The sequence below is a fragment of the Grammomys surdaster genome, unplaced genomic scaffold (assembly GCF_004785775.1).
Source record: "Grammomys surdaster isolate TR1022 unplaced genomic scaffold, NIH_TR_1.0 126178, whole genome shotgun sequence".
Taxonomy (NCBI): Eukaryota; Metazoa; Chordata; class Mammalia; order Rodentia; family Muridae; genus Grammomys; species Grammomys surdaster.
In genome coordinates this window covers 7,895,991-7,923,347 of record NW_021620984.1, presented here as the reverse complement: position 1 = coordinate 7,923,347, position 27,357 = coordinate 7,895,991, and the positions used below count along the sequence as shown (strand labels likewise).

General features: G+C 39.3%; 1 protein-coding gene across 6 annotated transcripts in view; it reads right to left on the bottom strand.

Annotated features, from left to right (window-relative positions):
• The window catches only part of Primpol (primase and DNA directed polymerase), a 35,966-nt gene extending 8,612 nt beyond the window's left edge, over positions 1-27,354 (bottom strand). Inside the window, exons 1-9 of one of the 6 annotated variants that reach the window (XM_028757654.1) lie at positions 27,282-27,354; positions 23,442-23,518; positions 21,483-21,682; positions 18,686-18,783; positions 15,491-15,620; positions 10,361-10,508; positions 5,102-5,335; positions 4,213-4,375; positions 2,137-2,225 (exon numbers count right to left, since the gene is read on the bottom strand). In XM_028757654.1, the coding sequence (XP_028613487.1) occupies positions 2,137-2,225; positions 4,213-4,375; positions 5,102-5,335; positions 10,361-10,508; positions 15,491-15,620; positions 18,686-18,783; positions 21,483-21,677 (1,057 nt within the window). In that variant the 5' untranslated portion in view covers positions 21,678-21,682; positions 23,442-23,518; positions 27,282-27,354. Of the gene's footprint in view, positions 1-2,136; positions 2,226-4,212; positions 4,376-5,101; positions 5,336-10,360; positions 10,509-15,490; positions 15,621-18,685; positions 18,784-21,482; positions 21,739-22,490; positions 22,627-23,441; positions 23,671-26,393; positions 26,445-27,281 lie in introns of those variants that run through there. The other 5 variants (XM_028757658.1, XM_028757656.1, XM_028757655.1 and 2 more) reach the window with 5 other exon arrangements.
• Positions 27,355-27,357: the final 3 nt, after the last annotated feature.

Genomic DNA, 27,357 nt, shown 5'->3' with positions numbered 1-27,357 from the left:
CTTCTTGGGCTCTTGCGCTGTTCCAAGGATGTAGTTAAGATTCAAACATCGATTAGGGCAAATGTTGGCTAGTTTTGATAAAGGGCCTGTTTTGCCTGTTTTCTTCACTCTGACAAGGGAACAAGTAGCTCAACGGCTGTGCGGGTCTCCTGGCTAAGCCTCGGTGTTGCCTAGAGTTGGCTATTCCTGTTTCAGTCTTGATTTCTGCTATTAAACACAAATGAGGCTACAGACTTCAGTAGGTAAATACTGAGGCCACTCAGTGGTCACAAGGATTCTAGACTAAACCAGACCTCTCTGCAGTCTTGTCTGTGCAGGGAGAAAATAAGAATTACCAAACTACTGAAATGGCCAAAAACTCCTGGCTAACACAGCATCTGTTACTGCTTTGCCAATTATAGTGTTAATCTCTGTCCAGATGCCTCCTCCTAGATAAAATTTAGTAAGATAAACAACAGAGACTATTCTCCCTCGAGTTAACATAGTCCCATGCTTCCTCGTAGACACTCTCACATCACATGAGGCAGCCCGAAGCCTGAAGCCCTTTCCAACACCTTACTGAGGTACCCAGGGGCTTCCATCACCCAGGGAATCATAAACTCAATCTGAGCTTCCTGGAGCCTCTCACTGGAGGACACTAAGATTTTTATTTTATATCTAAGAATCTACTGCCATAACTTAGAGTGACCAGTTCACAAACTCATTTAGTTTTAATGACAGGAAAATCTAGTTTTCTTAAAGTCAGTATTTCTCTTAAATAGTTAGATATATAACTGGAGAAATTTTGGAAAGTATTTCAGTATAGAAATAAGAAACATTTCCAGACAATGTCTAGAAATATATCTTGAAAATCAAAGGAAATAAACATAGGAAAATACTGCCCACATTTTTAGTGGGCTTGCATGCAATCATGTAATTTGTGTGTCTGTGTTGTTATAACAGCAGGGAATCTATTAAGTCCAGGGTAAGTCTCTATCACTAAACTACATCCACAGCCCACACTCTACTGTTTCTCTTATCATCATCAATGAGTGTGTTCCACATAGTCTAGGTACAAATCTAAACTTGTAGCTTGGAGTATGTCATCCTGTTTATCTTGTATATTTAGATTGTCTGGAGATTTTCATTATTATATTGATATATCAACATATGTGAATAAAAGTGTTATCAGAGAATTTATATAAGAAACTTTAAGGAAAAAAAACCCCTGTATGTTGTTCAGTACAGGAATGGGCAACATATGATAGAGACATGTGAAACACTTCTGCAGTACAAGGTTAAATGGGAATCTTCTATAGTAGTTACCTGTAATTTTTAAAAATACACTGTGTGTGTGTGTGTGTGTGTGTGTGTGTGTGTATACATGCATGCCACAGATTTGAGTGTGGAGGTCAGAACACACATTGTGGGAATTGGTTCTTGACTTTCTTTTTTTTTTTTTTTTTTGGTTTTTCGAGACAGGGTTTCTCTGCATAGTCCTGGCTGTCCTGGAACTCACTCTGTAGACCAGGCTGGCCTCGAACTCAGAAATCCGCCTGTCTCTGCCTCCCAAGTGCTGGGATTAAAGGCGTGCGCCACCACCGCCTGGCCGGTTCTTGACTTTCATGTGGGCCCCAGGGACTGAGTTTGGGTGTCAGGCTTGGTGGCAAATGCTTTTACCTGCTGAGCCATCTCCTCGAGCTACCTGTCTTTGATTATGAACAAAGGATGAAAGAGGGGCTGGTGAGAGAGTTTAGCGGCTACTTCTGGCTTTCATAGGCCTCAGACATGCACATGGTGCACAGACAAACATGGAGCCAATACAGCCAACACAAGAAATATTTAAAAAAAAATAGGGTGAAAGATTAGTCATATTTTGATGTGCCTATTTTATATAAAATATATTATTTGTATATTCTTTAAGTAATATAGAATATTTATATATTCCTTAAGGAATATATTCCTAGCACAGAATGAATTTTAAGGTATTTTAAGTAATAAGCACCTATATTTTTTTATAGTACGTCTAACCTGGTTAGAAACCTAGAAGAATTAGTTTTTATATGACCAGCACATATGAGTACTTAAGATTTAAGACTTTTAAGGCAAAGTAGATTTTAGACCCCTCAATTTTAATGTGAAATTGTTTAAAGTTACCTGAAGTGCCAGTACTGTTAAAATACTCAGTCCGCTTTCTTTTAGTCTGAGATGGGTCACATGTGAGGATCCGCAAAGAGTCTGAGAATCTAAAGGAAGTGTATACAGAAACAGAGTTCACTGTTAGAGCTGAAGTAGCTGACTAGAGAGAGGAGCCAGCTCCACGGAGCTCCACAGTTACAGCCCGAGCTGCCAGCCCTACCACATGACACAACTTGCCAATTAGTAAAACAGTTTCCTTTAAACAGTCATTTGGGGATTGTTTAAGACACGAGTAATCCAAGGGCTCTAGGGTACCTGAAATTGAAAGTATAGTTCTACTTCAGACACACAGACCTTTGGACTTTCTGCTAGGATTTAAAACTATGAATAACAGAAGAAAAGAAAGGATAGCAGAAGCACAGGGAGGTGTGACTGAAGCTCACACTAATAACTGGGAGAAGGTGGTCCTCTGCTCTACAAGAGTAATGCCTGGCATGCAAAGTGCAGGGGAGCCAGCCTTATTTAAGATGAGAACTGCCCACTTCTGTGAGGCTGCACTGAAACTACGCAAGACTCTAGTGGTTCTCAGCCTGGGAGTCGTGACCCCTCTGGGGACATATGACCCTTTCATAGGAGTCACACATTAGATATTCTGCATATCAGATATCTATATTATGATTCATGACAGTATTAAATTCTAGTTATGAAGTAGCGACAAAATACTTTGATGGTTGTGGTCACCACAACACGAGGAACTGTGTTAAAAGGTTGCTGTGTTCTGAAGGTTGAGACCCTCTGAGCACTACTTCTACACTTCCACAGACACAGACCCTGCGCCTCTAATGCATGCTAACCACATTTAATTAATTATCTTGAGCCAGGGTTTCTCTGATAGCCATGACGGCCTCAAATTCAGAGATCTGCCTGCCTCTGTCTCCAGTGTGCTGAGACTAAAGGCCTGCACCACCACACCCAGCTTAATATTTATTCTTAAAGTTAATTTCTATGGAAACTTCTTAAAAACTTCTGGGAAGATGCAGGGGCAGGTGGATTTTTGTAAATTTGAGGCCAGCTTGGTTTATATAGTGAATTCCAGGCCCACCAGGGCTACACAGTGAGTCTCTGTCAAAAACAAACCCAAAAAAAACCAAAAAAAATCCCAAACCAAACCCAAAACCCCAAAACAAAAACTTTTGAGGAAGGTAAACAGAAAAACAACATAGCAAGTTAATGTGGTTTAGACTGGTTTTTAACCACTTTTGTTTGTTTCAGGGTTTTGCTTATGTTTGTTGGTTTTGGGCGATGAATGATAAAGACTTATCACATGGTGTCACAGAGCCCTGCTGGCCTTGAACTTACTACGTAGTGAATGATGATCTTGAACCCCTCGTCTTTGCATGTCCACCTCTCAGGTACTAGACTTGCAGACAGGGATAGGCCTACTGTCCACATTCTGATGTAACTGCCAGTCTGGTAGAGGTGGGATTAGTTACCAAAACATAGAAACCTAACCTGCGACAATAGATCTGTTAATAAAGTATGCCATTATAGTACAAAGCTTACAGCACTAAATGTTTTATTCACAAACTATTAGCTTTGCAAATATTTGTAATATGATGTGGAAAAGAACAAGTCAACTGACAAACCATATGAGTAATGATCCCAACTAAAACATATTTTCTGGGGCTTGGTGCAGAGGATCAAATACAGGGCCCTGAGTATATATAGCTATACTGCTGAGCTACACTCATGGCAAGAAATAGTTACCAGAACAGTGAGCTATGAGTAGTCTAAAGGTATATGTCTATATGCGAAAAGAAATGAGACAGTAGTAAGTATACTTTTAAAGATAACATAAATAGCATTTTTTCTTCTTTATAAAGTGATTTTAGGATAACTGGAAAATACATTATACATAAGAAGAAATTAAATGGTTAGAAACATTTCTTGCTATTATTTTTCAGATACAGAGAAAAGAGACTTTTAAAAACAAACTTCCTTTTTCTTAAGGTAGAATCAATTTATACATTCACATTTAGTAATATCCAATGCTAGCTACATTATATATGATGGGCTGATTCCGGCTCTACAGACCTGACGTTGCTCACCAGGGAAGATAGGAAATACTGGTTTTCCTCAGAAATAACTTTTGACTGTTTTGGAATAAATCTGTTATCTTCAGCAACCTCCAAAGATACACACTTTCCTATTTTTGATGACTGATACAGTCGAAAGTTTCTGTTTTTTGTATACACTCCTACAACAAAAATTAATTTTAAAAATGAATGCATGTTTCCATGATTTTTTATAGTTAGCAGATATTACTTTTCTGCAAAATTGCTAGAAAATATGATTATTTCCCATATCCAAAATTAAAGCAATGTATAAATTAAGATAATTTGACATTAGAATAAAAGGCGGCCACACGCAGATAGCTAACTAAATTCTAGAGCATCTATGCAAAGAAAAGCAAACAGAAGAGCGGGACAAAGTGCCAGAAACAAAATATTTGACTGAGAGCTGCCAGAGAACTGTGACACAAGACCCCAGAGAAAGGGAAGTACCAAGAAAACTCAAGAGTGTCTATAACAAATTTAATGAAATACATGTATGATTTCTATCCAGAAAATTGTAAAAACATGGCAAGAAATGAGAGAACACTACATAAATGGGGGAACCTACCATGCCCCAGTATCAGCCCAGGAAATGATAGCCAGAGTAAATAACAGAATAGACCAGAGTCTAAAATATGTACTGACTCTGGAGATGGCAAAGTGTACTGCTGAGCCATGGGGAATGACAGTCATTCCCAACAAATGGTGCTGGGGTAACTGGATAATCAAAGTAAAAGATGAATCTTGACATCACTCAACAAAGAACAGTCTATTTCAAGTGGATGACAAAACCTAGGCACAGCCCAAGCAGGTACAGACTTGCCTTTCACAAAGGATGCAGGGTAGTCAACAGTGCCAATGTTACATACCTAGATCAACAAAAAGACATTTTTCTCCCATGTGATTTTTCACAACTAAAAATGAAAGATCAGGGTCACATTGTTCAGGCAACCCCAGGTTCTGCCAGGCCTCTGAAATCTCTTGTTTTAATGGTGTAACAGAAAAACAGGAGGCTTCATGGCCCACTGCCTCTGGGATCTTATCTTCATCATCCTTGGCAATTAAGTGAAGAGCAGGTTGCAAAATTTTTTTCACAAAATTACCTAAGGAGAAAAAGTATCAAGATTACAATGTAACGCTTATTTGCTGTAGACTTAGTGTCTATTTATGAACTAAAGCCTTTCCTTAGCTATTGCTACAAACTGTAGGATGTCTCTTCTACCACATCCTTTCATGTGTGCAATCTTTTATTTTCTCAGCTCCTATTGGCATGCAAGGGCGTCAGTTGTAAACATACCATGTTGCTAGTATGGACTTGAGCCCAGCATGCTGTCAGCAGAAATGTCCACTTTCACTGCTACAAATGGAGCAGAACTAGTCAGTGACTGAAGGATGAGGCAGCCACCAAATGCAGAGACAGGGAAGCACATCAAGTGTCAGCTACCTCTCCCTCAGAGTCAGCAGCAGGTCAGCAGAGTCTGATGGGCTCATTCTCTTTCAGCAGCCACGACATGGCCCAAAACACTCATCTTGGTAGTCTCAAGGCTGTTGCCAACCATCTGTCACCCTCAAAGGATTACAAGATAAACTATGGATTTAGAGCTAATATCTGGAATTAAAGCAATCTGTATATTTTGTACTTCAACATCTGCCCTGAGAGTCTGTTCTACATGCGCTGTTAGAAATTGGTGCGATAACCGAACTTCTTTATAGTCACATGTACTATTTATATCCCCAAATCAAGATAATTCAGCCATTAAGTTGTTTTATATATTATTGCATATACAAAACAATGTAAGAAAAACTTCTTTATAATTGTAAATTTGGGCTTATTTATCACTTTTATATGTCAGAAAGGCTTTATATATGCATATCCTATAGATATATAAAGATTTTATATTTAAGTCGTAATATACATATGCATTACAATCAAAATCTTCTTTCTCTAAATAAAATTTTTCTATGCAAAGAAACAAATACAATTTCATTTTGCTTTTTTGAGGCAGAATTGTTCTATACAGCCCAGGATGCCCTTGAACTTGTGGTCATCCTGTGTAAGCCTCCTTAATTCTAGGACTACAGGCCTGCATCACCATGATGATAGATGTTTAGCAATTTTAAAAGGAATTGGAACGGAATATGGAGGCACATGCATGTTACCCCAGCTCTCAGGAAACAAAATCAGGAGACAGTTTCAGGTCAGCTCTGTTACATAGTAAGACTGCCTCAAAACAAATGAAATACCGGCTGGAGAGATAACTCAGCAGTTTAGAGTGCTTCCTGATCTTCCAGAGGACCAGAATTCAGTTCTCAATATTCATGTTAGGCAGCTTACAACTGCTGTAACTCCAGCTTCTAGGGACTTGACACTTTCTCATGGCCTCAAAGGCCCTCATGTGGCATAGATTCTCTGTCTCTCTCTCTCTCTCTCTGTCTGTCTCTCTCTCTCTCTCTCTCTCTCTCTCTCTCTCTCTCTCTCTCTCTCTCTCTCCACACACACACACACACACACACACACACACACACACACACACGAATAAGTATATAAATAAATAAACATTAGAACATTAAACTGAAAGCAAAAGCATTTGATCCTTGCAAGGACATTTAAATTTGATTATTTCTGGAATGAAGGAGACTAAGTAACACTGGTTAACAAGATATGGCATATCAAAGACTATGAAACAACATAAACATACATTGATAAAGCTGACTTTCCTGGAAATGTCTAATTCCATCTACCTGGCCCAAATAATAGGAAGAACAAGAACTGGACTGCAGAAATGGTTGCCTGGGCAGTACTAAGCTAGGCCTTTGACCTTTGGCAGGGAGCTAACATGGCGGCATGATGGCGCTTGCCCAGCCCATGTCCTTCTCTGATCTGTGGCAGGAGAGTACAGTACCGAGAATATTCTCTAATCTCTTCCATTTGACTCAGTTCCTCTTTCTGCCAGGCTGGTAACAGGAACTTTAAGTGTTATCAGGAGGAACACCAAAAAAGAGTTAAATGAGGTGGAAATGTAGACTAGTTTGTATGACCTGAATCTGCATCCTGACTGTAGACACAGTCTTGGATGACAGCCCATTTGTCCAATGTGACTGAGTTCTTACTGTGGCTATGCTTGGTGATAATACAAGCTTTCTTACTCTCATCCATATGCTGAAATTCTACCCAATTTCAGACCAAATGTGACCTGCTTTCTGAAGACACCTGAAGCCAAGACTGCTAGTTACCAACAGCTATCTATTCTCTTCTAGCTAGACTCTCAACATCCAGCCTCACAGTGAGCAACCAGAGACCAAATGGTGAGGCGTAAACAGGAATCATAGAAAGGTCTTCCTCAGGACTCAGTTTTCATACTCTGCCGATCACTGGTGCATTCATTCAGCAAAGAGTTATTAAATGCCCACTTCTGTTTATTATTGTTAATATTCTAAAGATTATTAATTACAGTATTAATATATGCTAAACCCTGAAAACAGGAAATAAGCAACAGTTCCTGTAATTAAACATTAAGTAGCCAGATGGTGGTGACACACCCCTTTAACCCAGCACTCGGGAGGCAGAAATAGGCAGATCTCTGAAAACATGAGTTTGAGAATGTATGATTTCTCAACTATGCAAAATGTAAGGATGCAATATGAATTATATGAGAGGTTTCATGAACCTAAAAGAATAAAAGCAGCTGCACTATGAGCCAGCTTGTCAGAAACATATTAAGGAGGGAGATAAAGAAGTTTGGGGAGTGGTTAAGATCTCACCCAGCTAAGTTTATTGTTTATGCTTTAAAAAGCCAGGCAGATTTCTGAGTTCAAGATCAGCCTGGGACAGCTTGGTGGAAATGGTAATCTCAGAGCAAGATCCCACCCAGCTAGCTTATTGTCTGTGCTTACAAAGGCAGGCAGATCTCTGAGTTCATTTGCTATATTAAAAAAATATACTTGCTGTCTTTTCCAAGAATCAAGAGTAGAAGGTCATAAAATGCTGACTCATGGGATAATCAAAAGGGAACCTGGGGTGGATGATTGAACTGACATGTAAATAAGACTAGGCTTTGGTCTACAAGAGCTGAGCTGTCTATGCAGCTGTCTGGAGAGCCAGACTGAGCAGAGCACAGAGCTGTCAGTTTGAATCCAAGATTGACTTCAAGTTATTTCTTTCTCCACTCTCAAATACCCCTTCCTTAGGACCCCAACCGAGCCAAGGCTGGTGCTTGGCATCAAGTAGATTCCAGAGCCTTGCTAGCCAGCCAAAATAGCTGAAATGGCAATGTTCAGATTAAGAAAAAAATTCTGTCTTCAAACAATAAGGTGGGGAAGTAATTGAAGAAGACATCCTCATGCCAACTCATGGCACACATGTGGACATATGTCTACACCACACACACACACACACACACACACACACACACATAGAGATGCATACACACATGTGTATATGCATGCATGCATGAACAAGCACACTACATAGAATAGCAATAAAAAAAAAAAAAACAAGGAAACCACCCTAGGAAGTGGTAAGTGCTTTCATATAGTAACACTGGACGCTGCAACCCAGAAGAATACCAGCCTTTTAAACCTCAGGGTTAGAGTGACAGAACAGCTTCTCAGCTGACCTGAGAAGGTCAGTCTCCATAGACCATCTGAACTGGAGCTCAGATAGCAGCAACAAAAAGTAAAAAGGCCCAAGCATTAGAGAAACATGCAGCAGTGGAAACTAAGTTAAGGATGGAGTGGAGGGATGAGGGTAGAATCCAGTGAGCAAGTTAAAGTGGGTGCACTTGTCCCTGAAGGCAAGTATGATCCATGAAGTTTAAGGCACAGTGGTATAATCATATCGTTCTTGCCAGCTGACTAAATAAGCAGGTGGAGAGATCTACAGCGACATGTAAACTGGACAGCGATGACCACACACACACATAATGATACTACACACATGCATGAACATCACACATGCACACGACAGAAAGCTTGGACTGTCTCATACACTTGTGACTATCATGGAGATATCCACCCTCCTGACTTTTTTTTTTTTTTTTGTGCCAGGGACTGATACTCACTAACAAGCAGGAGAAAAAGCAAGTTCTTAAGGAAAGATGAGGAGCTTGGGAAGGACATGTTGAGTTTGAAATGTCTGAGTGGAAATATTGGTGGGAAGTTGCAGGAATCTGGTGTCTGAACAATCTAGGCTAATGTAACATTAACAGTGGTAATGATGGAAGCCGTGATAGTGGATGACCATGAAAGCTGACGATGGTAGAGTGAATACAGACTCAAGCACCGAGCCTGCAGTTGCTAACATCTAAAGGATGAGAGGAAGAGACAGAGGCTAAGCAACTAACAGTGGGGAGATAAGAACAGCACCTAGCTCACTGAGATCCAGCACCTCTCTACTCCAGCACTTGGCTTCAGCACTCTAGGCCTCAACGACTATGCTCACAGCTTTATCTTAGGTGGCTATGAAGTTACAAGACACTTGAAGATCTGAAAGAGATTGCCTGTTACAAGAACGTTAGCCAACACTCCTTAAGCCCAAGGCTCTGATGAACACCTTGGATGCTAGCCTTTCTTTAGACCTGAGATTTAGGTATTCCCAGATGGCCTATTTTCATCTTCTCTGGACTGACTTCCTTTTATACCCAGGCCCTCACTTGTCTACATCAATTACTCTGCTTATGTTTTCAGGTTTGTGCACCAAGATGTCACTGCAGTTCTAAAGTTCTGCTGGGATAAAAGCCCTTCATGATATGACCAGGGCCCCAGCCCACAAACTAAGGCTTATTTAAGGCTGAAGCAAAGGTCAGAAGTACAGATATTAGGCATCATAGATAAGGCCTTTTATGTCTTCTCCAGAAAACTGAAATGAATCCTGTTGGAACAGAAACCAGTATTAGGGCATTCATGGTCATCCCAATGTGTACAGTAAGAGGCACTAATAGCACTGATATCCTGAGTGGGTTAAAATACCTGAGATAAGCATGCCAAGAACTTAGGGCACTCATGAAAACTCACTTCATCTTTTTAGAATAGGCAAGCAACCGTAAAGGCTAGGAAATACCTAGAACATTTCAAGAGAAGCAGGAAAATACAAGATTTGAATATAACCAGGATCTTTTAAAGGTACTCACCAACATGACTGTTATCTTTAAATGCCGCATTATGGAGCTGAAATATTAGGTGTCGGCTAAATTTTTCTTCAGTGCTGGAATCCAGGTTGAAAACATCATCAGCTGAGCAGCGAACATTGTAAGACTCTTCAAGTGATTTACAAACATGCTAAGAACAAGCAAAATAATATACAGTTTAGATTTTAGATTTCTCTACCACTAGTACAAATATACAAATACATCACTACAAAATAGATGAGTCATCACCAGAACATTTACAATATAGTAACATTACCAATTTACTTTTAAGTTTAAATACATCACTTAAGATTATTATATAAAGTTATATTTAAAAACTGTAGGTAGGGCCTGCTTGGGGGTTAAGAGCACTGCCTGCTCTCCCAGAAGTCCTAGTTTGAATTCAAGCACCCACATGGCAGCTCACAGCAATGTGTAACTTCATTATAGGAACTCCAATAGCCTCTTCTGTCTTCTGAGTACCAGACATGCCTTTGATACACAAACATGTGTGCAGGCAAAACATCCATACACATAAAATTATAAACATAGTAATTAAAAATAACATTTCTCTTAGGGTTGGAAGGATAGTTCAGTAGTTAAAAGCACTTGCTACTCTTTCAGAGAACCCAGGTTTGATTCTCAGCACCTAAAAGGTAGCTCACCAACCATACGTAACTCCAGCTTCAGGGAATCCGATTCCCTCTTCTGACCTTTGTAGGTGTCAGGCTAATATATAGTGCACAGACATACATGTAGGCAAAATACCCAAACACATTTAAAAACAATCATAGGCTCTCAGGACTGAAGAAGACTCCTAAAAGTCAAAAGTCAAGCACTTTATATACTAACCCTCTCTAATAATAAAAAGCAACTTTTTAAGTACCTCCTAAAACACTAGCTTGTCTTAGTTAGAGTTTCTATTGTGGTAAAACATCATGACCAAAAACAACTCATGGAGGAAAGGGTTTATTCAGCTTATAGCTTGTAGTACATCATGCAAGGAAGTCAGGGAAGGAAGTCAAGGTAGGAATCTGGAGGCGGGAACTGAGGCAGAGGCCATACAGAAATGCTGCCATTGGCTTACTCCTCATGGCTTGCCCAGCATGCTTCCTTATACCACCCAGGACCACCTGCCCACTGTGGCATGCCCCCACATCAACCATTAAACGATGGGAGCTGGGCCCATCCACATCCATCATTAAAGCAAGAGTGGCCCACAGGTCAATTTGAGAGGAAATCCTCTCAAATTCTTTCCCCAAATGACTCTGGCTTATGTCCAGCTGACAAAACACTAGTGAGCATAGTAGCTAAAAGTTAGTTTCTAGTTCTAGTTCTTGTATAACTTTCACTCTTAGAAAATTTCTCATTCCTTTTAAATCTAAATCTGTCTATAAATCTATGTCTAAGAATACAGTCTGAAAGCACATGGCTCAGGAGCCCAAGATTTAGGATGAGAGAACACTACATTTGAGTTTTGGCTCTGCCACTTACTGGCTCTGTGGCTCTGCTCAGATCTAATCCTGACATTCCTCAGCTGTGAGGCAGGAATAGGAAGTGTCACCCAACTTTTAACAAGAAAATACGATTAAGGAGTTAGTACAGTGCTTTACATGGGTTAACAGCTTGCTTCTCCCTGTTACTGTCAATCTTCTCATCCACAAAATGAAGCACCAGCTACCATGTAAGGACACATGGAATAAGCAGAAACGTTTCTAAATGTTTCCCAATCACGTAAACATTAATAGCTATACAATAAATTCCACCTGCTACCAATGTTTTCCTATTACTAGGTTTCCACCATCTGACCTTACTTCTCTAGTAAATCCGCACATTCTTAGCAGCCTCCCTCAATGTCAAGTTACTCCTAGATAGCTCTTTAGAGTACTTACATAGCTGCAGTTTTACCACTGATTTATATCATTATTTTGATACCTGTTTCCTTTGTATTACAGACAGGGAGCATGTCCTGGCTACTATAGACAAAGCAGTGCAAGGAAACTTGGACAATAAAAATAAAGTAATAATTTGGGAAAAATAAAGCACTTAGTTTTTAATACAATAGAATCATACTGAACATTATATGAGCAATGGGTAAGTATCTATCTTGTTTAAGATGGTTTTTGTTTATTTTTATGCTCTCATTTTTTTTCTTGGATATTTTCTTTATTTATATTTCAAATGTTAACCCTTCCCAGTTTCCCCTCCAGAACCCCCCTAATCCATCCTCCCTCCCCCTGCTTCTATGAGAATGCTCCCCCACTCACCAACCCACTCCCTCCTCCACCACTCCGCCTTCACATTCCCCTACACTGGGGCATCTAGCCTTCACAGGACCAAGGGCCTCTCCTCCCATTGATGCCCAACAAGGCCGTCCTCTGCTGGAACCATGGGTCCCTCCATGTGTACTCTTTGGTTGGTGGTTTAGTCCCTGGGAGCTCTGGGAAGTCTGGTTGGTTGATATTGTTCTTCCTATGAGGTTACAAACCCCCTCAGCTCCTTCAGTCCTTTAACTCCTCCGTTGGGGATGCTGTGCTCAGTCCAATGGATGGCTGTGAGCATCCACCTCTGTATTTGTCAGGCTCTGCAGAGCCTCTCAGGAGACAGCTATATGGGGCTCCTATCAACAAGCACTTCTTGGCATCCGCAAGTGTCTGGGTTTGGTGTCTGTATACAGGATGGATCCCCAGGTGGGGCAATCTCTGGATGGCCTTTCCTTCAGTCCCTGCTCCACACTTTGTCTCTGTATTTCTTCCCAGGAGTATTTTGGACTGAAGCATTCACACTTTGGTCTTCCTTCTTCTTGAGGTTCACATGGTCTGTGAATTGTGTTGTGGGTATTCCAAGCTTTTGGGCTAATATCCACTTATTAGTGAGTGCATACCATGTTACAGAAAATACATTTAGTGGCTCTTTAGTTTTAGTAATCAATCATTCCTAAATTATATTTCCTAAGTTAAACTGTAAACAGAATTATAGTCATTTAAGCAACTACACTATAGAACTTGGATGTTAAAAACACATGACTACTGAAGCAATCTGCATTAATGACAACATGCATTAGCACCAGAATTCATCCTAATTGGTAGAGTGGTTTTACTGCAGTGTAGCAGTTAAGACATTGAGCTCAAAGGTATCAACAGTATAGCCAGGAATTATTAAACAGTTATTTATTAACTGTCTGTTAATTTAAAGATAAGAAATGATCGAATTTGTTGGGTGTGGTGGTGCACACCTGAATTCTAAGCACTTAATTGGGAGATAGAGACAGGCGGATCAGAAGTTCAGGGTTTTCCAAGGGCTACGTTGTGAGTTGGAAGCCCTTTGGGGCTACATGTAACCTTGCTTTGGCCAGCAAAATGGCTCAGTGAATAAAGGCAGCTGGTGATACCCCAGACCTACATGGCGGAAAGAGAGAATGAAGGCCAGCAAGTTCTCTCACATCCTCAGGTGAGGTGTAACACATGCATGCCGAAACCCCAAAAACAAATCATACTAAAATGTAAAAAGAAAACAACAAATAGCTTATCTAAGTAAAGCTTTATCCCACTCAAGGCATATTTACTAGATTCTAACATGGTTACACGCAAGGAAACTAAGATTTCAATGTAATTATGAAGTTATATTAAAGAAATACTAATATGAACTGCACTATCAAATAGAAAACATGTTAAATAAAATTGTTATACAATTTTGAAGTTAGAATTCTACAATGTTCTCCACATTTTCCTGATATAAATTAGTTCTTCAATGTTTATATAGATAAGAGATAATGCATTAAGAGAGAAAAATTTAAACACTTGGATGACCTTCTCATGCGTTTATTAATCTGTTACAGAAAGTTGTATCCTGGTGTTTGCTACATTAGGGATATTTCTATGCTGTAATACATTGCAGCACTTTAATAGTAACAATATATTTAAGCAGCAAGGAAAAAAAAAAAACCTCTGGATCTTAGTTCTTTGTAACCCATCTGTGTAAGTATATCACACACTTAGACTGTTGAACTATATCACACACCAGAAAGAGCCAATACTGATGAGTTATGACAAGCAAAATCAAAAACTAAGCCACTGGCTTATGCCTGTAATTACAGCACCACAGAGTCCGAGTCTGGAGGACAGCCTGACATGTCAGGCCACTAGATGCACACAAAAGCCCATAACCAACACTAACAACAAAACCCACACAATTACCAAGTACAGTGAAACAAGGCACAGGGCTTACTTTTGACTGTTCAGTGGCTATTTTAAGAAGAGTAAAACTTTTTTAATTTGGAGAATTAAGGAGGATTTCACATATATTTATTTCATTTCAAAGCCAGGAGAAAGTATTTACAAATATTTTTCAATTAAACTTAAAGTTAAATATGCAAGGATCTAATAAAATCAGCAGACATCCTTCACAAGAACATTTGAATTTACATATACTTGAATTTTACAAAATTACTTTTCATAACATTTTCATATGGTTAACATTCAAACGAAAAAAATGTTAAAACCTACTCTGAGACCAGATCGTCACTACAACTTTCATATAATTTATGCAAAACAATCTTAAGTTTTTAAAAAAACAGGTGTCAATATATAAACCCATATAATTCTTTTTTTTTAATTGACACAGCTAAATAAAAAAGTATTAGCATGACACTCTTTTCTGTTAGATGAAGAGATGTAACTATTATGTTCTAGGTTTGGTCAAGTTCTATCTGTAAGATTCAAGTAGGTACTGGTCTTCTCTAGACTTAATTTTTTTCATCTTTAAAAGCACAGATATGATTCCAAAATTCACATCAGTTCAAACATTATGATATTTCTTTTTTCAAATTTTCCCTGAATTCCATCTTGTCGTCCACTTTGAAGAGTTAAATCTGCTTTACCTCACTTCTGCCACAGGTAAATATTTATACTGGAAGTCAGAGAATTACAACATAGCTCAAAAATAGAAAACTCTCACTCATCTTGTTCAAACTAGCTATAGTAATGTTTTAATGGAATTGAATTTTCACTTTGTTTCATTGTTTACTCACAGAAACAATGCTGTCAAAAAGAAGATAGCAAGAAAAAGTAGAAGTCTGGAAGCTGTGTGACACAGGAGAGCCAGTGATTAATGGAAGGATGGAGAAGAACTTACCTGAATGAGCAATGCAACCATCTTCTTCCCATCAGCTCCTGGATTGGCCAATTTGTTAAATTCCAAATCAAAATAAAGCTTGCACACAGAGTTCTCAGGAATAACTTCATAGCAGTGTAAGAGGGTTTTTCTAAATTGAATAATACAAGTGTTAGATTTGTACCTTACTCCGCACTTGGGTGTGACAGTCAAAGGACAGCTTGCAGGAGCTTCTTCCTCCGCCATGGGTTCCAAGCACTGAACCTCGATTGTCAGACAAGCATAGCGAACACCTGGTCTAACTGAGCCACTTCACTAGATCATATATCTTAACCCGTTTAAAACATGGGGTTAGTCCTATACTCAACATTAGTGACCACTCTGCTTTATCCATCTATAACTATGAATTAATAAACTGATGAAGACAATGTGCCATCAGTATGTCTGTGGCTCGTAGTATGAGAGAGTTCCTGACAAAATGATGTTAACAATTGCATCCAGAAAATTATTTAACTGGAAAACAAAGTCAGTTACAGTGCTATTTTGTCAAAAATGTCTTGATATTGTATAACAGTTCCATTTTTGCTTTTGCTGTCACTGCAAAACAAATATTATTTAAGAAAAGAATATTCTTTCTCAAGGTGTTATTCTAGGATCATACACACACATGAACACTTAGGAGTCCATGAATCTTCTGTGTGAATTTTTAAATTCTGTATTTTTACTATAAAGATACATTTACAAGATTTAAAACAACAATTCTCTCTTGAGAAACTTTTACTCATCCCTTTTAGATGTGTAAATTGTCCTTTTCCTAACTTAAATCTCTCTAATAATTGTCCAACTTATGCAGGCATGAGAGAAATGACTTTGACACAGGTAAATAAGAGCAGGAGCTTGTTCAAAATGCAAATACATAAAGCTCAGGTGACATTCTATATAAATAAAAGTCTGTGGTAGGTTTAAAAAGGAAAAGTGGGGGTTGAGAAGATGGTTTGCTAATTAAAAGTGTGTACTGCTCTTCCAGAAGACCTGAGTTCAGTTCTCAACACCCATGTCAGGTGCCTGTAACTCCAGCTCCAGGAGATCTGACATCCTCTTCTGGCCTCCTCAACACCTGCATGCATGCACACATGTGGCACTCACACATACACAGAAATGAAGGGAAAAGTGATGGAGTATGTCCTCTTGTGGCAAGCAGTACCCGTAGGTACCACCATGTGCATTCTGAGAGGACTACACTTACAGTCCAAGATGAGATTTAGTTTCAGTAAAACACCATCTGTCATATTAGATTAAGAATTTTCATAGGCCAGATGTGGTGGTGCATGCCTTTAATTCCAGCACTCAGAGGCAGAGGCAGGTGGATATCTGTGATTTCAAAGCTAGCGTGGTCTACAGAACGAATCCCAGGATAGCCAGAGTTACAGAGTGAAACTGTGTCTCCAAAAACACCTCAAAAACCAAAAAACAAACAAACAAACCTCTGACTGGTGTTCATGTATACTAGCATAGCATAGCTAAATCTAGTTTTATAACTGAAGCTACTTAACATTATAGTGAATGTTCTTTAGGAAATGTTGATTTATTCCCCTTTCTATGGATAACTCAAGTCTTAGAAATAGGTAAATATAACAGTTATATTAAATATATGTATTACCTTGAAACACTTTCTAATATCACTATTTTAGACCTGAAAAAAATATAGCCCAATTGAGAAAATATGACACTTCAATCTTTGGTTACAGTATTATTAAAGTTCAGTCCCACATTCCCTCCTTATATTGACTTAAAAGAAGACATTCCTTTATTATATAATTAATAAGGTAAGTGCTCATTAATAATTAATATCAAAGTTTAATATTTTCTTATAAGACAAAATTCACAGAATGTTCTATAATACACAAATATGTGTATGATTCCTGCTCCAGACATAACTTAATGAGGGTTGCAGGTGGCAAGATAGCTCAGTGAGTAAAGGCATCAAGCCTGATGACCTGAGTTTGATCCCTAGGACCCATATGGTAAAAGATGAGAAATCAACTCCCCAAAACTGTGTTCTAACCTCTACCTGTATACTAATGGTATATGTGTGTCCACATGCACACATACACACATGCACATACATGAACGAACACACACATACACACAAGCAAAATAAATAACTGCAAAAAAAAAGCCTTTAAAAGAGTGGGTATGTATGCAGGGCGGGTGTTGTACACCTTTAAGGTCAGCATCAGGAGAGGGTGATGAGCTCTGTGATGAACGCCCTCTGTGAGTTCAAACCTATCCACACTGAGTTCCAGGCCAGCCAGAGCCACCTAGTGAGATCTCATAAAAATGATGTCAAATATGGAAGCTGTCAATGATTATCAGAAAGATAAAGTGTCTACCATTAGTTTCTGTGAACACTGCAACCATCACAAAGGAACTTCAGTATTCAACTCTAATAGTGAAAGAGTAATGTGCTGGCTAGTTTTATGTCAAGTTGATACAGCTATAGTCATCTGAAAGGAGGGAACCTCAACTGAGAAATGGCCTCCGTAAGATTGGGCTGTAAGCAGACAAGCCTGTAGGGCACTTTCTTCCTTTCTTCCTTCCTTCCTTCCTTCCTTCCTTCCTTCCTTCCTTCCTTCCTTCCTTCCTTCCTTCCTTTCTTTCTTTCTTTCTTTCTTTTTTTTTGAGACAGGGTTTCTCTGTGTAGTTCTGGCAGTCCTGGAACTCACTCTGTAGACCAGGCTGGCCTCGAACTCAGAAATCTGCCTGCCTCTGCCTCCCAAGTGCTGGGATTAAAGGCGTCCGCCACCACCGCCCAGTTGGGCATTTTCTTAATTAGTGAACAATGAGGGAGAGCCACCCTGGGCTGGTGGTCCTGAGTTCTATAAGAAAGCAGGCTGAGCAAGCTATAAGGACTAGGCCAGTACACAGCACCCCTCCATGGCGTCTGCATTAGCTCCTGCCTCAGGTTCCTGCCCGGCTTGAGTCCCTGTCCTGACTTCCTCCAATGATGAACAGTGATGTGCAAGTTTAGTCAGTGAAGCTGAATAAACCCTTTCTTCCTCAACTTGCTTTTGGTTGTGGTGTTTCATTACAATAGTAACCCTAAGGCAAGTAACCAACCATGTAGCCATGAACTGTGGATATTAGTACAGCATGAATTAATTTCAACAAGAAAGGAAACACAATTTTAGTTAAATGAGCCACTCTGCTACTTACCGGGTCTTATAGTAAAACCAAAATTGAGCATAGGATGTCACAAGGTAAATTCGTTGTCCATTTCCCATTTTGCACTCCAAGGCAAATACGTGAACATTCTATATAAAATTTAATTTTTGAAAAATTTACAACATGAAAATCTAAGTTCACCTGTAACTATAAAAAATATTCATGAAGAACTTTGTCACTCAAGATAGTAAAATTTGGAATATGAACAATTATATTATTAAAAATAAGACAGTCACCAGACCCATGCCATCTCAAATCTCTCTCTCTCTCTAATATATATTACATATTACATATTAATATATACATATTAACATATGCAAATCAATATATGCATATTTAATATATTAAATTTTTTTCTTTTAGATTTATTCCTTTTATTTTATGAATATAAATATTTTGTCTGTCTGTCTGTCTACCACATGTGTGCCTGTACCCAGAGAGGTCAGAAGAGGGCCCTGGATTCCCTGGAACTGGAGTTATGGATGGTTGTGAACCATCATCTGGAAATCAAACTTAGGTCCTCTGCAAGAGAAACAAGTGCTATTAACCCTGAGCCATCTCTCCAGACCCCTAAAATCTATATTTTTAAAATTTTTTTTTATTTTTTGGCTGGTTATATGGCTCAGTGACTAAGAGCACTGGCTGCTCTTTCCAGAGTATTCAGGTTCAATTCCTGGAACCCAGAGACAGTTCACAACTGTCTGTACTTCCAATCTCAGGAGGCCCAGCACTCCCTTCTGCCCTCCTCCAGTGTGCATGTAGTACACAGACATACTTTTATGCAAGTACTCATACAATAAAAGGTTTTAACTATTTATTTTTGTTTTATGTGTATGTGTGAGTACCTGCATGTATGTCTATGTACTGCACACTGCATGCATGCAAAGAGCCCTTAGGGGCCCAAAGAGGGCACTAGATCTCATGAAACTATAGCTGCATATGGTTGTGAGTTGCCCAGGTGGGTACCAGGAACTGAACCTGGATCCTCTGCAAGAGCAGCCAGTGCTCTTAACCACTGAACCACCTCTCCAGTCCCCATGTTAAATCACTGACATGACATATATGTAGGATAGAAACTTTCCAGATTAAAAATAACATTAAGAGAAGAAAGCTCATTCCCTTACTCTCATTTAACCTAAGATAGTTCTTATTTTATGAAATTAGACTCATTTTACAAAACCACCTCCATATTACTGTTAACTATTTGAACTAAATATATATTAATAAGCTCTCTTTTCCTGTAAAAATGTACACAGGAATAAAATGTTTAAAAGAAGTCACTATAGACCTGAATGAACCAGGGCTGTTCATGGCTGCTGCATGAGGAGCTTCTGTTAATACAAGCACAGACACAAACAGTTTTCTGTCCATCTAGCTAGAAATAGCTGGTGAGCCTATTTTCATTTTTATAAATGAGAAATCATACAAAGCCTCTGTTGCTCGATTCTATGAAAGTTCTTTTGAGGGCTGAGGACGTGGCTCAATGGTGGAGCATTTGCCTAGCATATGTCAGAACCTGGGTTCAAGTCACAGAATAGAAAGAAAAAAACCTTTCTGAAATAAACTTTACATTGGTGGTTGGTTTTGAAAAGACCAAGTTCAAATGACTATCAGTATTTTAATTTTTGATTCCTGAATTAGGTTTACACAAAATGAGTAAAAAGGTTTTTCTAATGTTTCCTCTTTTGTTGAAATCTGAATAAGCATCTTTTTACTAGGAAAATAAGTTCTTTCTCTCCAATATGAAGTACTTTGTACTTTTACACAGACTCAATTACTAGAATCACAATAGATATTTAAATCATTTAAATATTTATTGCATTTATTTATCTATGTCTAGGTGCGTGGGGTACGGAGATGCACTTGCCAGGGCATGCATGTGGAGGCAGAAGACAACTTGAGGTAGTCCGTTCTCCCCTTCTACCAAGTGGGTCTCAGGGATTCTACCCAGGTCATCATCAGGCTTGGCTGCTCCCACTGAGCCATCTGACCCAAGTTACATTTTACATATGTATCTTATCTTTTAATTTATTTGTCTTTATATTTCATAGGATCCCAAAAAGCAAGCAACAGGCACTATACTATCTATTGCCTGATTTATTTTAGTTTTGTGTTTGAGCTCCATGTTCTCTGTAAGGCTGAGGGACATTAAGTACTTCCTCGCATTTGCTTAATGTCCTAGGAATATGTTCAGCCTACCTCCCAGCAGATTTCACTCTAATGTTGGCACACATGCCACATATTTGAAAATAAATGGGACCAGAAATGTCATTCTTTGGCTAGAGAGATGGCTTTGTGGTTCAGAGCACTTGCTGCTTTTGCAGAGCCCCAGGTTCAGCTCCTAGCACCTACATGGTACCTTACAACCATCTATAACTCCAGTTCCAGGGCACCTGACACAGTCTTCTAAACTCTATGGGCACTCCACAGATGTAGAAAAGATACTTATACACATAAGATAAATAAAACTAAAAAAGAAATGCCATTATTTTTCACTACTAAAATAAATGTAGTGGTTAATGAATTCAAAGGGATATTTTTCTAAGTCACATGTTATCAAGACGACTACTACATTCTCTTTTGTCAAATATCTCATCTGTAATGAGAGGATCCTCTGCAAGAGCAGCCAGTGCTCTTAACCACTGAACCACCTCTCCAGTCCCCATGTTAAATCAGTGACATGACATATATGTAGGATAGAAACTTTTCAGACTAAAAATAACAGAGGAGGACATTTTTTTAACCTCAACTGTTACTTAAAATTAAAAAATAAAGACAAAGCAATTACCTCTTTGCAGCTTTTAACAAAATTAAAAGCTTGATTCTGACGATGAAATAACTTCCAAACGGAGGCTGGTTCTTCTGGCTTGGCCAGTCTTGGTTTGTACTCTGAGGACAGTGGCTTCCTCTCATAGTCAGATGCCCGCTCTTCAATCTGCTTCAGCTTTGACTCCCATTTCCTCCTTGATTCCCGTTTCCTCATCACTGCTTCAGAAGTATGGAGGGAATAAATGTAACCTCAGAAACCTTTCTGTCAATCACTACTAAACAAACAAAAATGTTAATTGCTTTGTTCAGAATATATTCTGCCTGGTACAATTTCAAAATGTCTGGCTTCCTGACATTTTTTTTTTTTTTTGCTTTACATTTTCTTTATACAAAGTTTCACTATAGAAAAGGAGTATGGCTGGCCATCAGAAATCCTTAGATCCTAGCTCTTCCCTATAGTAGTCTCATGACCACATAGAGATTAATGAAACTCGGTGAGATTTCAAAATGGGAATCAATAGAGTCTTCAGTGTTCTATGTAGAGGGCAAAAAAGCCTTGTGCACACAGATAAGCACAGGAGAATCCAGGAAAGTTAACCACCCAGCTTCCCTCTTCAAGAGCACAGCTGATCTTCCTGAAATGCCAGGAATGATGTAATTGACAACCTGATGATACTTTGTTGTCTGAAGAGACAGGCTCTGTCCATGTCTTCCAGACTTTTTGTATTTATGTATCCCAGACTCTTCCCCTTAAAAGTTTGAGTATTGATTTTAGGCCATAAGACCCATTCTTATAAGTGATGTCATCTGTGCTTTACAACAGCCTAAGAGACTTCTATGTTAAGGCGGGGACAACCCTCACACCCGCAGACATTATGCTTAGCTCAGTCAAGCTCACTAAACCCTCAATCTTCGGCACTATCTCCTAGTTAACAGAGACTTCTCTGTGAAAGAAGTTGGAAGTTTGCAAAGAATCTCAATGTAAACCTGTCTTCAATTGTGTACTTGGGACTGAGTTCATTCTTACCTACTTTTTCCAAAACTGTGTTGTACTTGCATATGGCCAAAGAAAACTGATTTGGGCCAGACTCTAGAAGTCCTGCTCCCTGATTGGCTTTTCCCTGCTTGCTGTAATGCTTGCAGGGGACTCACCAGAGTTTATGCAGGGCCTGTGAATAGACATGTGAAAATGTCTTATGAATTATAAAGCCCCATGTGGATGCTTTCAGTATCATTATGACTTTGACACAGCCAATCTATCGCTCAGCTGATGCTTACTATCTTGGACTCTGCTCCTGTGTTATCATTTCTTAGTGGACAGTTCAGGTCTAGGCATCATGGAAGCTTTCCCTTTCTGTTTCTGTTCTCTTTCTCCCAATGCCACAGAGGAATGGCAATTCTGCTCTAAGCATAGCTTCATTCATATGTCATTAGGAACTTTATATTTTGCTCCCTTTCCCAGTAGGAGATGCCATTTAAGCTCAACTACACACTGATTCTGGCCTTGATCATGTGACTTGCTTGGGCCAAGGTCACACTGACAAATGTAAGATCAGGGGCTTCTACGTCAGACTTAGCTATATTGGAGTCCTGTCCCCAGACAGCTATGCCATAAGTCTAGGAAAGGGAAAGAGGACCATCATACTAACATATCAGAGGCTGAAAGGCCACATGAAGAAGGCATCCCAGATAAAGCCAGTCAAGATACGTGAGTTAGGACATTTGAGATCACACATCATTAAAACAGAATGAATTCAGGACAGACTACAGAACTGCTTAGTTCAACTAAAGAACCACTTTAAATAATTTTTTTTAATTAGTAACTTTTTGTACTGGTTTGTACACAAAATTGGGTCAATCATGGTTCTTTGTCAATATCACCTATGCTATTATCTACTCATTCAGAAAACAGATACATTAGCTTTTAAGTGAAATAAGAAAAAAATACTAAAGCATCCAGGAGGAAATTATTATTTACCTGTATTAATGCCTTTGTCTTCAATTTTGGCAGAAATCTTTGAACTGACACAATCTCATTAGTAAATAACATATTCTCTGAAAAGAAAAGCAAAATTACCTAAAAAAATTGAGATAGAGCCCTCAATATTAGGTTTACATGAAGATAAAATTCTGCTATATTTCAGAATTGATTTTATTCTATGCAATTTATTGTTATCCTAAAACAACAAACAGAATGCAATTATATCTGAATCATAGATTCAAAACAATAAGAATGGTATGTACATGTTCACATTTAATGAAACTAAAATCAATCTCTCTCTTTCTCTCTCTCTCTCTCTCTCTCTCTCTCTCTCTCGCACACACATATACACTCACATGAATTATAAAACAACCTGGTATGACTATGGGAATATGCAATAAAAGAAGCCTTGGAGTCGTAATGCAAAGCTGGTTGAGGCTGCACTGTTGAGGAAACCAGAGGGGAAAGCAATGTTTAGCATCCCTGAATTATTTTCAGTTAGAAATGGGTGACAGCTGGAGCGTCAGACAACAACTGGGGCTTGGACTATTTGAGCGGGAGGGCTGAATAACAAAAGCAAAGAAGATGGAGAAGAAAGCATCTGGCCTTCTGTTTGGGACTATCATATTCCCCATTCCAGTCTCTGGGAGAATATCACACCATATTAGAAATACTTTTAATTCCTGGTGCGGAAAGAGTACTGATGTTCTTTTAAATAATTTTATGCCAAAGCTGCTTTTTCACTCCGTCCATTTTTGGTAATGATTTACAAGTTCCAAAGAAAACACATGTACTAGTGTCAAGCACAGTCTTAAAGAACTCTACCACCCATTTCTGTACCAAAACAGTATTTAACCACATTTGCTACAATCCTACAGTTGGAAGTGTTGGGGTTACAAAAGAGGATTAGTCATCTTATGGTAATTAGTGGGAGAAGGGAAACTGGGATGGAAGTGGAAAGCTGATCAAGATCCCTGAGCTTATGTCTAGACTTGTCTATTAAGGGCCTGATCCCAAGAGCATCTTGACTCGGGGAGGGGGTGGGAGGAAGACATCACACAGCTACTTTGTAGTCACCATTCATTCACATTGTGATAGTTAATACTGTCCACTTGACTGGATGGCAATATGCCCACACTTGTAAAGCACACCTCTGGGGAGAGGGGGTGTTTGCCAGCTGTAATGTTACCTTCTAAGGCAATTAGATCATGTGGACTCTGAATTCATGTGGATTCATGAATCCCTTGATGGATTCATCTTAAGGTAGCATTCCTGAGAGATGGTGAAAGGTAAGAAGTGGGGCCTAGTTTGAGGAAGTACTGTTTTCTGGCAGCCATAATGTACTGGTCCAGCCTGCCCTCCTAGGCAAGACAGACTAACAACTTTTTAAAGCCCAAATAGATACTTCATCCATTAAGTTATTCTGCCAGGCATTCACTCTGTCGCAACGAGAAATCTGACTAATACAGGTGTAAAGGAATCCTGAGGCTTCCTTTTTTCTTTTTTTTTGGAGATGTTTCTATGGTTGTCCAGGTGCTGGTATTATAGGCAGGTGCCACTATACATACCCTAGTTTCTTAACTAATTAGCAATTGACCCCTACTCCAACTCCAATTTCTCCTTCTACTCTGAGATTAAATTCATTAGTATTGTGTTTACTGGAGATGTCATAGTTCCACTATTTATTATGTTGTTTTATTTTAAAATACTTAATAATATTTTGAGCATATATACATGTTTATGTATGTGTATGTGTGCACATGTGCATATGTTATATGCAGACCAAAAAAATGATGAGTATCTTCCTCAATCACTCTGTTTTTGTTTGTTGTTGTTGTTTTGTTTGTTTGAGACAGGGTTTCTCTGTCTGTGTAGTCCTGGAATTCCTGGAACTCACTCTGTAGACCAGGCTGGCCTCAAACTCACAGAGATCTGCCTGCCTCTGCCTCTGAGTGCTAGGATTAAAGGCATGTGTCACAACCACCCTGACTTCCACTTTAGTTCTTAACACAGGATCTTTCACAAACCCTGGAGCTCATCAATTGGGCTAGGCTAGCTGGCCAGCAAGCTCCAGGGATCCCACTGTGGTGTTTTACATGGGTGCTGGGGGTGTGAGTTCAGCTTTTCATGTTTATTCAGCTAGTACTTTATCAACTGAGCCTTCTCCTAAGCTCTTTAAGATTTTCTTAATATTATATCATTCATGAACTCTTGTTATATTTTATTTTCCTGTGTGTATTTGTATGAGTGAATGTGGGTGTGTGTTCTTGAAGGCCAGAAGAGGGTGTTGGATCCTCTGGAGCTAGAGTTACAAGTGGCATGAGCCACCTGAGTTGGAGCAAGAACTCTTAATTACCCAACCATTTCTTCATCACCTTTAATGTACTCTATAATCCCTCTATGCTATATCTACGACTTAAATATTCATCTTTCAACAGTCATCTTAAAGTATGTTATTCAAGTTCACTCACAAACATATTACTATATAAGCTTACTTTCTAGAATGTGTAACAACTTAAGAAATTAAATATAAAAGACTAAATTTCTTCTGTTCCCACCTAAGTTACTGCCTATGATCAGAAGTCGTATTTTAAAATGTCCCTAAAACCTACTAGAAGGGGTAAGAAAGCCTATAACAATATACTGTTCCAGTTGTTGGTTCTTTCCCTCCTCCCTGACCTCCCACCCAAAATAGCACGACTCTATCAGATGAATGACCCTCATGCCAGTTTTACAGCTTCTTGCAAGAATACCCGTTAATGATTTAGTTATCATTTAATTTGATACGTAGCTTATCTTAGGAAGGCTAAATCTTCCTGCAGATGTAGGACTTAAAACGTTTATCTATTATACTTCTAGTTCAGTTTTCTCACCAAACAGGGTCTCACCACACCCCGCTCCTACGCTCCTAGACCACTTCAAAAACCCTGTTACTCCAGCTGCCCCAACCTGGAAAGCATCACATTGCTTTTCATTAATTCTTTCTCTCTTGAAGCCCAGAATGACTTCGGCTCCCCCTGGGTCCAGGCTGTGAAGAGAAAGTACAGGGCTCAGATGAAAACCATCACTTTCAGCTGTTTTGCTCTAACAAGCTTCTCTAGATGAAGTCAACATAAGGGCAGAAAACTGCTGAGGGTAACTTTATCTAAGGTATCATTTTGTTAAGAACGTTTAGCACAGGGAGGGATCACGGCACAACAAGGGGATCCGGGATTTCTCAATTAGACCCTTCCTTGTGAACTACAGCCTCCATGAAGCATGGCTAGTGTTGAATGTGTCCTACTGCTAAAGCTTATCCCAACAGAAAGCGGCTGATCGTCACTCACATATTCTTTTAAAGCCTCTGTTGGAACTGGAAAAAATAAGAAATGTACTATGGGAATGCAAGAGCTCAGATTCTGAAAGCCACGAATGGTAGACATTTGTGTACCTACGTATACTATTGTCCCTTACATCCATCCAAGCAAAGGCTGTGGAGTCAAGCTGCTCTATGGAGTACATTTGTCCTCAGAATATTCTGGGCCCCTGAAATTCGATGCTGAGTGCTGTGCTCATGTTTTCGTATATTATGCAAAAGACCGCTTCCCTGAGTCAGAGTCTGAAACAGGACCTAAAACAGTCCGAGATTTCAGTAAGGTAGTCAGGACTTCTGACTGAGGGAGCAAGAGTTGGACGGAAGTGAAGGCCTCCGTTCATTTGAGAGGAAGTAGAGATACCGAGTGCGGGATTCAGCCCTATTTTCTCCAGTCGGAACTCTGGCTGGCAGAGGCGTCTCCCTGAACGCCCATCATTGCGACCCTGGAATCAGGCGTGGCCTAAAGACCTCTCTAAATTTACCTCAAGTGGCGCAAGTCGGCTGGAGACGGCAGCTGGCGGGGCCAGAGATGGCGGGAACCAGAGCTTGAAACCCCCG